General features: G+C 45.5%; 1 protein-coding gene across 1 annotated transcript in view; it reads right to left on the bottom strand.

The window, feature by feature from the left end:
* The window catches only part of LOC144679416 (regulator of G-protein signaling 22-like), a 141,110-nt gene extending 129,096 nt beyond the window's left edge, over positions 1-12,014 (bottom strand). Inside the window, exon 1 of the mRNA XM_078539773.1 lies at positions 11,945-12,014. Within this exon, the coding sequence (XP_078395899.1) occupies positions 11,945-12,014 (70 nt within the window). The remainder of the gene's footprint in view (positions 1-11,944) is intronic.
* Positions 12,015-12,718: the final 704 nt, after the last annotated feature.

Here is a 12,718-nt window from a genome sequence, read left to right on the forward strand (position 1 = left end):
GACAGTGTGTGTGATAGTGTGTATGATTGCAAGCTTGGAGGGCCTGTTCCTGTGCTGTACTTTTCTTTGTTCTTTCTTTGTTCTTTCTGGTGCTGCTCCTGGCATGCCCTCCTGCACTCTTCATTGAACCAGGGTTGATCCCCTAGCTTGATGGTAATTGTGGAGTGTGGGATATGCCCAGCCATGAGGTTACAGATTGTGTTTGAGTACAATTCTGCTGCTGCTAATGGCCCACAGTGCCTCATGGATGCCCAGTCTTGAGTTTGTAGATCTGTTTGAAATCTATCCCATTTAGCACGGTGGTAGTGCCACACAACACGATGGAGGGTATCCTCAATGTGAAGCTGGGACCTCGTCTCCACAACGACTGTGCGGTGGTTACTCCTGCCAATACTGTCATGGACGGATGCATCTGTGGAAAGAAGGTTGGTGAGGATAAGGTCAAGTATATTTTTCCCTTTTATTGGTTCCCTCATCACCTGCCGCAGACCCAGTCTAGCAGCTACATCGTTTAGGACTCGGCCAGCTCGGTCAGTAGTGGTGCTACCGAGCGACTCTTGGTGGCGGACATTGAAGTCCCCCACCCAGAGTACATTCTGTGCCCTTGCCACCCTCAGTGCTTCCTCCAAGCAGTGTTCAACATGGAGGAGCACTGATTCATCAGCTGAGGGAGGGCAGCACGTGGTAACTAGCAGGAGGTTTCCTTGCCCATGTTTGACCTGATACCATGAGACTTCATGAGGTCCAGGGTCTATGTCGAGGACTCCCAGGGAACACCACTGTATACCACTGTGCCGCCACATCTGCTGGGCCTGTTCTGCTGGTGGGACAGAACATACCCAGGGATGTGATGGTGGTGTCACCCCTCATTCTTATAAACTCCAATGGAAACAAGATCAGCCTGTCCAATCTATCCTCATAAGAGAACCCATTCATTCCAGGTATCAATCTAGTAAGCCACCTGTGAACTGTCTCCTATGCATTTACATCCTTCCTTAAATAAGGAGACCAATAAATAAATAATTATTTTAAACTTAAATTATAAATAAATAAATAAATAAATAAATTAATTAAATAAGTGGAAGCAGGTACGATAGTAGTGTTTAAGAGGCAGCTTGACAAATACATGAATAGGATGGGAATAGAGGGATACGGACCCCGGAAGTGCAAAATGTTTTAGTTTGACGGGCAATATAATCGACGCAGGCTTGGAGGGCCGAAGGGCCTGTTCCTGTGCTCTACTTTTTTTTGTTCTTTGTTCTTAAAACTGCACACAGCATTTGAGAAGCGGTCTCACCAATGCCCTGTATAACTGATGCATAATATCCTTACTTTTATGTTCAATTCCTTTCATAATAAAGGATAACATTCCATTGGCCTTCTTGATTACATGCTATTCCTGCATGCTAACTTTTTGTGACTTATGCACAAGAACACCTAGATCTCTCTGCACGATCTGAATTCTGCAGTCATTCTCCATTTATGTAATAGTCTGGAAGGAAGAATAAAAAAGCAGAGTGAACAAATTCACATTTTCCCACATTATATTCCATCTGCCAGATTTTTGCCCACTCACTCAACTTATCTATATCCATCTGCAAATTCCTTATGTCTGCTTCACAACATACTTTCCTACCTATCTTTGTGTCATCACCTCCCATGCCTTCACCTCCCTCTAAGTCATTAATGTGAATTGTAAAAAGTTGAGGCCCTAGCACAGACCCCTGAGGGACCCCACTAGTTGCATCCTGCTAATCAGACAAAGCCTCGTTTATGCTGTTATCTGCCAGCCAGCTATCCTTTATCTAGGCTAATATGCTACTCCCTACACCGTGAACTTCTATTTTCTGCAATAACCTTTGATGTGACACATTATCAAATCCTTCTGGAAATCTAAGTACTGAATGTCTACAGGCTCCCCTTTATCTACAGCACCTGTTACTCCTTCAAAGAACTCCAATAAATTGTTTAAACATGATTTCACTTTCACAAAACCATGCTGACTCATCCCGATCACCTTATGTTTTTCTAAGTACCCAGCTATAGCCTCTTTAATGATTGACTCTAACACCTTCCCCATGACAGACATCAAGCTAACTGGCCTATAGTTTCCAGTTTTCTGCCTCCCTCCCTTCTCGAATAGGGGGATTATATTTTATACTTTCCAGTCCAATGGAACCTTTCCAGAATCTAGGGAAATTTAGAAAATTAACACCAATGCATCTACTATCTCATTAGCCACCTCTTTTAAGACCCTCGGATGAAGTACATCTGGACCCGGGGATTTGTCAGCACGCAGCTCCATCCACACCGCTTCCCTAGTGATTGTAATTTCACAAAGTTCCTCTTTCTCTTCCACCTCCTGATTTATAGCTATTATGGGAATGTTTTCTATATCCTCTTCGGTGAAGACAGAAGCAAAATATTTGTTAATTTCATCTGCCATTTCCTTACTATGTACCATTAACTCCCCATTGTCATTCTTTAGGGGACCAACACTCACTTTACTTACTATTTTCCTGTTTAAATACCTGTAGAAACTCTTGCTATCTGTTTTTACGTTTCTAGCTAGCTTCCTCTCATACTATAATTTCTTTCTCCCGATTAACCTTTTAGTCATTCTCTGCTGTTCTTTATATTCTGACCAATCATCTGATGTGCCACTCATCTTTGCGGAGTTGTATGCTTTTTTCTTAAGTTTGATTCTTTCCCTAACTTCTTTAGTTAACCATGGATGGTGGGTCCTCCCTTTAGAATTTTTCTTTATAGTAGGAATATACTTATGCTGAATATTCTGAAAAATCCCCTTAAATGTCTGCCACTGCTTCTCTATTGATCTATCCCCTAACTTAGTTTGTGGAAGCAGCCTAGTTGATTGGTACCACATCCACAAACATTCACTCCCTCCACCATCAATGCACAGTAGCAGCAGTGTGTGCCATCTACAAGATGCACTGCAGGAATTCACCAAGGCTCCAGAGACAGCAACTTCCAAACCCACAACCGCTACCACCTAGAAGGACAAGGGCAGCAGATAGATGGGAACATCACCACCAGGAAGTTCCCCTCCAAGTCACTCACCATCCTGACTTGTAAATATATTACCGTTCCTTCATTGGGTCAAAATCCTGGAATTCCCTTCCTAACAGCACTGTGGATATAGCTACACCGTATGGACTGCAGCTGTTCAAGAAAGCAGCTCACCACCACCCTCTCAAGGGCACGTAGGGATGGGCAATAAATGCTGGCCCAGCCAGCGAAGCCCACATCCCCTGAATGAATAAAAAAAATCCCAGTTAACTTCAGATAACTCAGCTTTCATGCCCACATAGTTGCCCTTATTTAAGTTTAAAATACTCCTCTTAGACTCAGTCCTCTCCTTTTCATACTGGATGTAAAATTCAATCATATTGTGGTCGCTGCTACCTAGGGGTGCCTTTATTCTGAGGTCATTAATTAATCCTGTCACATTACACAATACCAAGTCTAATATAACCTGCTCTCTGGTTGGTTCCAGAATGTGCTGCTCTAAGAAACTATCTCGAAAGCATTCTATAGACTCCTCATCCAGGCTGCACTGCCAATCTGATTTTTCCAGTTTATATGTAGATTAAAGTCAGCCATAACAAAAACAGAATTACCTGGAAAAACTCAGCAGGTCTGGCAGCATCGGCGGAGAAGAAAAGAGTTGACGTTTCAAGTCCTCATGACCCTTCGCTCGAAACGTCAACTCTTTTCTTCTCCGCCGATGCTGCCAGACCTGCTGAGTTTTTCCAGGTAATTCTGTTTTTGCTTTGGATTTCCAGAATCCACAGTAGTTTTTTGTTTTTAAAGTCAGCCATGATTGTTGCCGTCCCTTTATCACAAGCTGCCAATATTCCTTTTGTATACTTTGTCCTGCATTGTGGTTACTTTTAGGGGGCCTATAGGCCACGCCCATTAGTGACTTCTTTCCCCTGAAATGAGTTGCCACCCAAACTGATTCTACATCCTGATCTCCTGAACCAAGGTCATCAAATGCACAATTGCCATCCTTGATTAACAGTGGTACTCCTCCACCTTTACCTAGCTTCATGTTCTTCTTGAAGGTCATATATCCCTCAATTTTCAGGACCCAATCCTTGTCATCCTGCAGCCACATCTCCGTAATGGCTATCAGATCATATTTATTTACTTCAATGTGCACTATCAATTTGTTTACTTTTTAATGAATGCTACACACATTCAGAAACAGAGCCTTTAGTTTTATCTTTTTGTATTTTTGTGACATTGGTTCTTGATTCTTGGTGCATGCTTTGGTTTTTTTCTCTCTATCCCTTCCTGCCATCCTCCGACCCTCATTTCCCATATTTCTCTTCTCCTCTCTCACCTTGTCTCAATTCTTTGATATCTCACATCTTCGCACATTTGATCACTTTCCCCACTATTTAGTTTAAAACCCTCTCTACTTTCCTAGTAATGTGGTTCACAAGAATACTGGTCTCGGTATGGTTCGGGTGTAAACCATTTCAATGGTACAACTCCCACTTTTCCCAATATGGTGCAAGAGCCCTACTAACTGGAACCCACTTCTCCCACACCAGTCTTTGAGCCACATGTTCATCTCTCTAATTTTATGTACCCTATGCCAATTTTCACATGGCTCAGGTAATAATTCAGAGATTATAACCTTTAAGGTTCTGCTTTTCAATTTAGTACCTAGCTCCTCACATTATCTATTCAAAACCTCTTTCCTAGTTCTACCTATGTCGTTGGTACCTAATGGATCATGACAACCGGATCCTCTCCCTCCACTGCAAGTTACTCTCCAGCCCTGAGAAAATATCCCAAACCCTGGCACCGGGTAGGCAACATAGCCATCTGGACTCTCGCTCGTTGCTGCAGAGAACAGTGTCAATCCCCCTCACTATACTGTCCTGTACTACTGCCATGCTCCTCTTTGCACCCCCCACTTGAATGGCTTCTTGTACCACAATGCCATGGTCAGTTTGTTCATCAACGCTGCAGCCCCTGCTCTCATCCAAACAAGCCTAAAGAACCTCAAACCCATTGGATAATTGCAGTGGCTCACACTCCTGCCCTCTGGGTGCCCTTGCCAGCCTCACTTGCAGTCACATCCTCCTGTCCCTCACCACTGACCAAATCAGAAGACCCTATCCTAAGTGGTGTTACTGCCTCCTGGTAGAAAGCAATTTTCCCCTCCCTGATGTGTTGTAGAGTCTGCAGCTTAACCTCCAGCTCAATTACTCTGAGTTGAAGTTCCTCAAGCCACAAACATTTACTGCAGACGTGTTTGCCCGGATCACAATGTTAACCAGCAACTCCCACGTGCTACAGCCTTGGCACATTACCTGTCCTTAGTTATATCATTCACTTCATAATATTATTCACTTATGTTGCTTTTTAAATATATTTTATTAACTTTATCACTACTTTGTATACTATTTTAAACCTCAGGAATAGGATAGACCTTAACCACTCACCAGATACTTACACAACAGCTAGTTCCTTTCCCTGTAGCAGAGCAAGAACTAATTCCTACAGGGTGAGAAAGTTAGAAGAAGGAAGTGAATACCTCCTCCCCCACTCCACCACCACTTCACCTAATCCCCCTTTTCATCAAACTCCAAGTTTGTACTCAGTTTCCTTAGCTGCACTCATTTGGCATTTACCTTTAACAAATCTTTGCTGACTCTTCTCAATCAACCCATTGCCTTTCCAAATAAAAGTTTATTTTGTCACTGATATTAGTTTCTAGTAACTTCCCCAACACTGATATGAGGCTGACATTAGCAACCCTCCAATCCTCTAGCACAAGTCCTGTAGCCAAGGAATGTTGAAAGATTGTTACCATGTCATCTCTGCCATTTCTACCTTTGTTTCTTTCAGCAACCACTTTGCATTCCATTTTGTCCAGGTAACCTTCCATTAATGTGTTAACTAAGCAGGAAGGCCTTATTTTGAGGTTGTTTTGTTTTATTTCTGTAAATAGTAAGGCATATTAATCTTCTGGGGTTGCTTAGAAAGAAAGAAAGCGCAGTGCTCACAAGTAATCTTCAACAAACAGCATGTGTGTGAGACAATGTGTGTGTGAGAGTGAGTGTGTGTGTTTATGTGAGAGAGAGTGTTTGTGAGAGACAGAGAGATTGTGTAAGAGAGTGTATGAGTGTGTGCGTGAGAGAGGGGGCGAGTGTGTGAGAGAGCATGTGTGTGAGACAGTGTGTGTGATTAGTGTGTATGATTGCAGGTGAGAGAGTGAGAGCGTGTGTTAGAATGTGAGAAAGTGTGTGTGAGAGTGTGTGTGTAAGGGACAGAGATTGTGTAAGAGAGAATGCGTGTGAGTGTGTATATTTGCATATGTGAGTGTGTGTGAGACAGGGAGAGATTGTGTAAGAAAGAATGTGAAAGCGTGTTGTGAGATAGCGTGTGTGTGTTTGTGTGTGTGAGAGAGAATGTGTGAGAGTGTGTGAGAGCGTGTGTGTGTGTGAGAAAGCGAGAATGTGCGTATGAGAGAGATTGTCTGTGTGTGAGTGTGTGTGTGCTTGTGTGAGAGAGAGAGATTGAAACAAAGAAACAAAGAAAAGTACAGCATAGGAACAGGCCCTTTGGCCCTCCAAGCCTGCGCCGATCATATTGCCCGTCAACTAAAACATTTTGCACTTCCGGAGTCCGTATCCCTCTATTCCCATCCTATTCATGTATTTGTCAAGCTGCCTCTTAAACACCACTATCGTACCTGCTTCCACCACCTCCTCTGGCAGCGAATTCCAGACACTCACTACCCTCTGCATAAAAAACTTGCCCTGCACATCTCCTCTATAGTTTTCTCCTCTCACCTTAAATCTATATCCCCTAGTAATTGACTCTTCCACCCTGGGAAAAAGCTTCTGACTATCTACACTGCCCATGCCACCCATAATTTTGTAAACTTCTATCAAGTCGCCCCTCAATCTCCGTCGCTCTAGTTAGAAGAATCCAAGTTTCTCCAACCTCTCCTCGTAGCTAATAACCTCCAGACCAGGCAGCATCCTGGTAAACCTCCTCTGCACCCTCTCCAATGCCTCCATATCCTTCTGGTAATGTGGTGACCAGAATTGCACGCAATATTCCAAGTGTGGCCTAACCAAGGCCAAATGTGGCCTATACAGCTGCAGTATGACTTCCCAGCTTTTATACTCAATACCCCTGCCAATGAAGGCAAGCCTGCCATATGCCTTCCTGACTACCTTATCCACCTGCGTTGCCACTTTCAGTGACCTGTGGACCTGTACACCCAGATCCCTCTGCCCGTCGATGCACTTAAGGGTTCTGCCATTTACTGTATAATTCCTGCCAGTATTAGACCTTCCAAAATGCATTACCTCACATTGTCCGGATTAAACTCCATCTGCCATTTCTCTGCCCAAGTCTCCAACCGATCTATATCCCGTTGTATCCTTTGACAATCCTCTTCACTATCTGCAACTCCTCCAACCTTAATGTTGTCTGCAAACTTACTAATTAGCTCAGTTACATTTTCCTCCAAATCATTTATGTATACTACAAACAGCAAAGGTCCCAGCACTGATCCCTGCAGAACTCCACTAGTCACATCTCTACATTCAGAAAAGCACCCTTCCACTGCTACCCTCTGTCTTCTATGACCAAGCCAATTCTGTATCCATCCTGCCAGCTCACCTCTGATCCCATGCCATTTTACCTTCTGTACCATTGCATAAGAGAGAGTGAGTGTGTGTGTGAGAGAGTGTCTGTGTGAGTAAGAGAGAGTGTCTGTGTGCGAGTGTGTTCATGAGAGAAAGAGCATGTCAGAGTGTGCGTGTGTGCATGTAAGAGAGAGTCTCTGCATTTGTTTGCGTGAGAGAGTGTGTGTGAGAGGCAAAGAGAGATTGTATGAGAGAGTATGAGAGTGTGTATGTGAGAGAGAGTGTGTGTGAGAAAGAGTGTGTGTGTGAGAGACAGAGAGAGATTGTGTGAGAGAGTATGAGAGTGTGTATGTGAGAGAGAGAGTGTGTGTGTGAGAAAGAGTGTGTGTGTGAGAGACAGAGAGAGATTGTGTGAGAGAGTATGAGAGTGTGTATGTGAGAGAGAGAGAGTGTGTGTGAGAAAGAGTGTGTGTGTGAGAGACAGAGGGAGATTGCGCAAGAAAGAGTGTGAGTTTGTGTGTATGAGGGAGTGAGTGTGTGTGAGAGAGTGAATGTGTGTGTGTGAGAGAGTATGTTAAAATGAGAGAGAGAGTGTGTTTGAGAGAGAGTGTGATTGTATGAATGCGAGTAAGACAGAAAGAGATTGTGTAAAAGAGAGTGTGAGAGTGTGTTTGTGAGAGAGGAAGGGTGTGTGTGTGTGTGAGAGAGAGATAGAGGTCGTGTAAGAGGGACAGTGCGTATGTGTTTGTGTGCGTGTACATCAGAGTATGTGTGTGTGAGAGAGACAGAGAAAGATTGTGTAAGAGAATGTGAGAGTGCGTGTGAGAGACAGTGCATGTGAGAGGCAAAGAGAGAGAGTGTGAGAGAGGGAGTGTGTGTGTGTGTGGAAGAGAGTGAGAGAGTGTGTTTGTGAGAGTGGAAGTGTGTGTGAGAGAGTGTGTGAGAGAGAGTGTGTTTGTGTGAGAGATAGAGAGATTGTGTAAGAGGGAGAGGGTGTATGTGTATGTGTGTATGAGTGTGTGTGTGAGAGACAGAGAGCGATTGCCTAAGATTCTGTGTGAGTGTGTGTATGTATGATTGTGTGTGAGAGAGAGTGTGTGTGAGAGGCAAAGAGAGATTGTGCAAGAGAGAGCGTGTGTGAGAGTGTGTGTGTAATTGTGTGTGAGAGGCAAAGAGAGATTGTGTAAGAGAGAGAGTGTGAGAGAGGGAGAGTGTTTGTGTGAGAGTGTGAGTGTGTTATGATGTGAGATTATTATGTGAGATTACGTAAGAGGGCGAGTGCGTTTGGGTTTGTGTGTGTGTAGGAGTGTGTGCGCGTGTGAGAGAGAGGAAGACAGAGAGAGATTGCATAAGTGTGTGTGTGTGAGGGGCAAAGTGAAATTGTGTAAGAGAGTGTGAGTGTGTTTGTGAGAGAGGAAGAGTTGGTGTGTGTATGTGTGTGCGAGAGATAGAGAGAGATTGTGTAAGAGGGAGAGTGTGAGAGTGTCTATTCACATAAGTGTGAGAGTTTGTGTGCGTGTATGCAGGTGAGTGTGTGTGTGTGCAAGTGAGAGAGTGTGTGCATATGTGTGAGAGAGAGATAGTGTGTGAGAGACAGAGAGTGTGTCTGTATGTGAGAGAGAGAGAGTGATTGTGGCGAGTGCATTTGTTGGTGCCTACCCTGCTGCTCATAATGGTGGGAACGTGTGCTCAGTCCTGTGCTTGAAAGCTCATTAATTATACATTGGCAAGTATCTCCCTAAATCTGGTGGGGTAAAAGGTCCAGGTGCTATATCTTAACACCACCTGAACACAAACAACTCACTCTGTCCAGCCCACCTGTCCCCAGGACACCTACAGAGATGTCTACACATGAAAACAAGGCGGCTGCAAGCCAAAGGAATAAGGCAGCATCCCGCTTCACCCACCAGGCTCTCCAGTCCTTAACAAGAGGACTGCAGATGCACAGAAATGTGCTCTATCCCAGGGGTGGCTCCAGGGTGCATACCAGCTTCACCTCTCTGGCCTGGGATGCCATCACAGGGACATCAGTGCAGTCTGCAACCCCACCCTAAAAGCATCCAATGCAGGAAGAGGATTTTGCTAGGGTAAGGCAGCCTTCATTATCAAACTCTCATCAAGGTATCATGTATTCAAAGGGCTACTGTCTTCGGGGATCTCGCACAACATTAGCGGGGGCCACATATCACCACTGATTGTCTCACAGATACTTTCATATCATCATCTCATCTATCATACTGCTCACACTCATTCCCCAGCTCTTCTTGGGAGGGCTCACCACACACAGGGTGGAATCCATCTTTCCCAACCAATGCTCCATCCCTTCTCAGCACATGCCATCCACTGTCTTCATTCAGGGCAAGCTTGCCCACAACATAAGGTAAAGAGCGCAGACCAGGGGAGGCACGGTTGACATAATTGCCCTCAGTGAACTCGGATACGCTGCAGCTGAGATCACTAGGGAGTACAAGGATTGCTGCTGTGGGGAAGGGGAGATTGGGTTGTCTCAGCAACCTAGTACAGATCACACCTCCATCAGTTCATCACATCCTGTCAATCACAGCAAGTGACCTGCATATTATATTCCTCTATTCTCTATCTTATACGCACCAGCAGATCGAGGCCCACAAGGGTGCCCACCATAAGTCAGACCATGTCCGAAGAGGAAGCTGAGGAAGAACCATCACAGTGCTCACCCACACCCTCCACCAGTACAGAGACATACACCTCAGTGGGCATAGCTCTAGATTAGGCTCGGGCTCACCTGTTGGAGAACATGTCACTGTCCCCACAGCATTCAGCAGCAGGGACAGCCGAGGTCTCCAGCACTTGGAGGGCTGCTGGAGACCAGCCACCCATTCAGTCTGAGTCAGATGATGAGCCTCTGGAAGCGCCCACCAACTCAATGCTGGAGATGCAACGACAGGCGCGGAACATCAAGCAGAGATTTGGCAGCCACTCAGCAGACTAGAGCGAAGGATGGAGGAGTCCATCCATGTTCAGTCTGATATCGCGGCTCCAACATGCGAGCGCCTCGAGGTTACCATTGGAAACTTGGCAACTACCATGGACGCCTTGGTCCAGCAGGTTTTGCCAGATTTGCGCTCGGCCCTAGACTCAATAGCCACACACCCTGGTGGGCACCATTAAGATGTAGGCGACAGGGATCGAGGCACTTTGACCACCCTCCAGGTGCACCATCTCCTGCAGGAGTTAGGATGGGGCCCTTGGGCACCCACAGGGAGGAAGACCATCAGCTGGACATCCCGGGATCCTCCACTCAGGACACTCCAAGGGTATCCAGCCGCTCAGAATCCCCTCTGCCTGTGATCCCATCCACTCCAGCTGCTCAGGTCTAGGAGGGTGCATCTGCCCTGAGCAGGAGACCCTTATCAGGCTGGGGCCCTCCAGGCCTCAGACCACCAGATGACATCTGCCAAGGTCATCGGAGACATCAGGATATAGCAGTCAGCAGGCTGCCTCCACCTCTGCTGAGGATGTCAGGGCTGCACCAGGAAAATTAAGAAATATTGAAATCACTTTTAGGTCATGGGTATGCTACCACTGTAAAAAGATTACACTTTTGTAAATACATTAGATATTTTTGTGAATGGCTTGATCAACTGAAGCCTCCTCCCTCGTTGAGATTATGTACATTGGAATCCTCTTATTTTGAGGTTTATCCATCCTCCCACTCAGTGATACTGCCCAACTATGAGATTAACATTCATGTGATGTCAACCTCACTGAAGATAGTCTCCACACCCTTGTGTGATGTCAGGGAGATGTGTTAAAATCTTCATTAGAAGTGTGTAATTTATACGCTTCTAACTCTTCCTCATGGAAGACCATTGTGCGAGGGCAGCTCATCAGCCTTGAGTGACTAGCAGCATTTGTCTCCTGAGTGGTATGGCAAAATGGAAGACATGGACGGGAGATCACTAGCCGTGTCCTCATCCCACTGGCTGCTGTAATTTCATCATTATCTGGCAGAGACTACTTCAAGTCAGTTCTCGTATTGGTCTTGTCATTGTGTGGACTCTCACTTCCCAGAGTGAGGGCATACTCAAGACTCTATGGACCTTTGCAGAGATCATGGTCTGGCAAATCATGAGGCCAGGAGGTGCAAGTACGAATGCTGAACAAATTTTCAATGTGAATGGTTGGCCATCCCTTGAGATGAAAGGGCTAGGAGAACTATGGTCATCCTCCCTGCCTTTACTCCTCCTGGAACCTGTCAACAATTAAAGTGTCACGGGCATGTCTTGCTTCCTCCATAGTGTTGTCATGTTCAAACTGACCCTCAGCACTCTCGTGAGGTTCTTCGGCCTCCGGCTCTTCATCCTTTGATAAGCTCTCATCTTCCTCCATTTTGCATTGCCAGATAGTGAAGGGACGTTGTGCATACAAGGAATACAGTGACGTTGCCTGAAACCCTATCGGGACTATGCTGTGGCGAGCCACCTGAACGGTCCAAGCATCTGAAGCATATCTTAAGAACCCCTATGGTCTGCTGTATAAGGGAGCGTGTGGTGCTGGGTGCAGCATTGTGCCTCTTCTCAGAACGACTCTGAGGACAATGGACCAGTGTCATCAGCCAGCATTTCAGTGTGTACACCTTATCCCTAAGCAGCCATCCCTGCAGACGTTCAGGCTCTTCAAAAATCTGAGGCATCTGGTGCATAATGTGCATTATGTGCTTCCGATGATCACAGAACAGTTGTACATTGATGGGATGGTAGCCTTTGCGGTTTATAAACATTAGGAGCTGCTGCCATGGAGCCTTTAAAGTTACTTGGGTACAGTTGATTGCACCCTGCACTCTTGGGAAGCCTGAGATGGTAGCGAAGCCGATGCCTGCGTCCAGAGCAAACTTCACATACTGATATGCCTTCCTGTAAAAGGCATCTGTGACCTCCTTTGTGCATTTATGTGTTGCAGACTAATAGATGCCACACAGGTCCCTTATTGATCCCTGGAAGGACCCACAGGCGAAGAAATTGAGCGTGGTGGTCACCTTTAAAGTCACTGGTGGGGGATACCCTCCAAATGCATGAGTGTCAGGTCTTCACAAA

Source organism: Cetorhinus maximus, chromosome 4 (genome assembly GCF_964194155.1).
Source record: "Cetorhinus maximus chromosome 4, sCetMax3.hap1.1, whole genome shotgun sequence".
Taxonomy (NCBI): domain Eukaryota; kingdom Metazoa; phylum Chordata; class Chondrichthyes; order Lamniformes; family Cetorhinidae; genus Cetorhinus; species Cetorhinus maximus.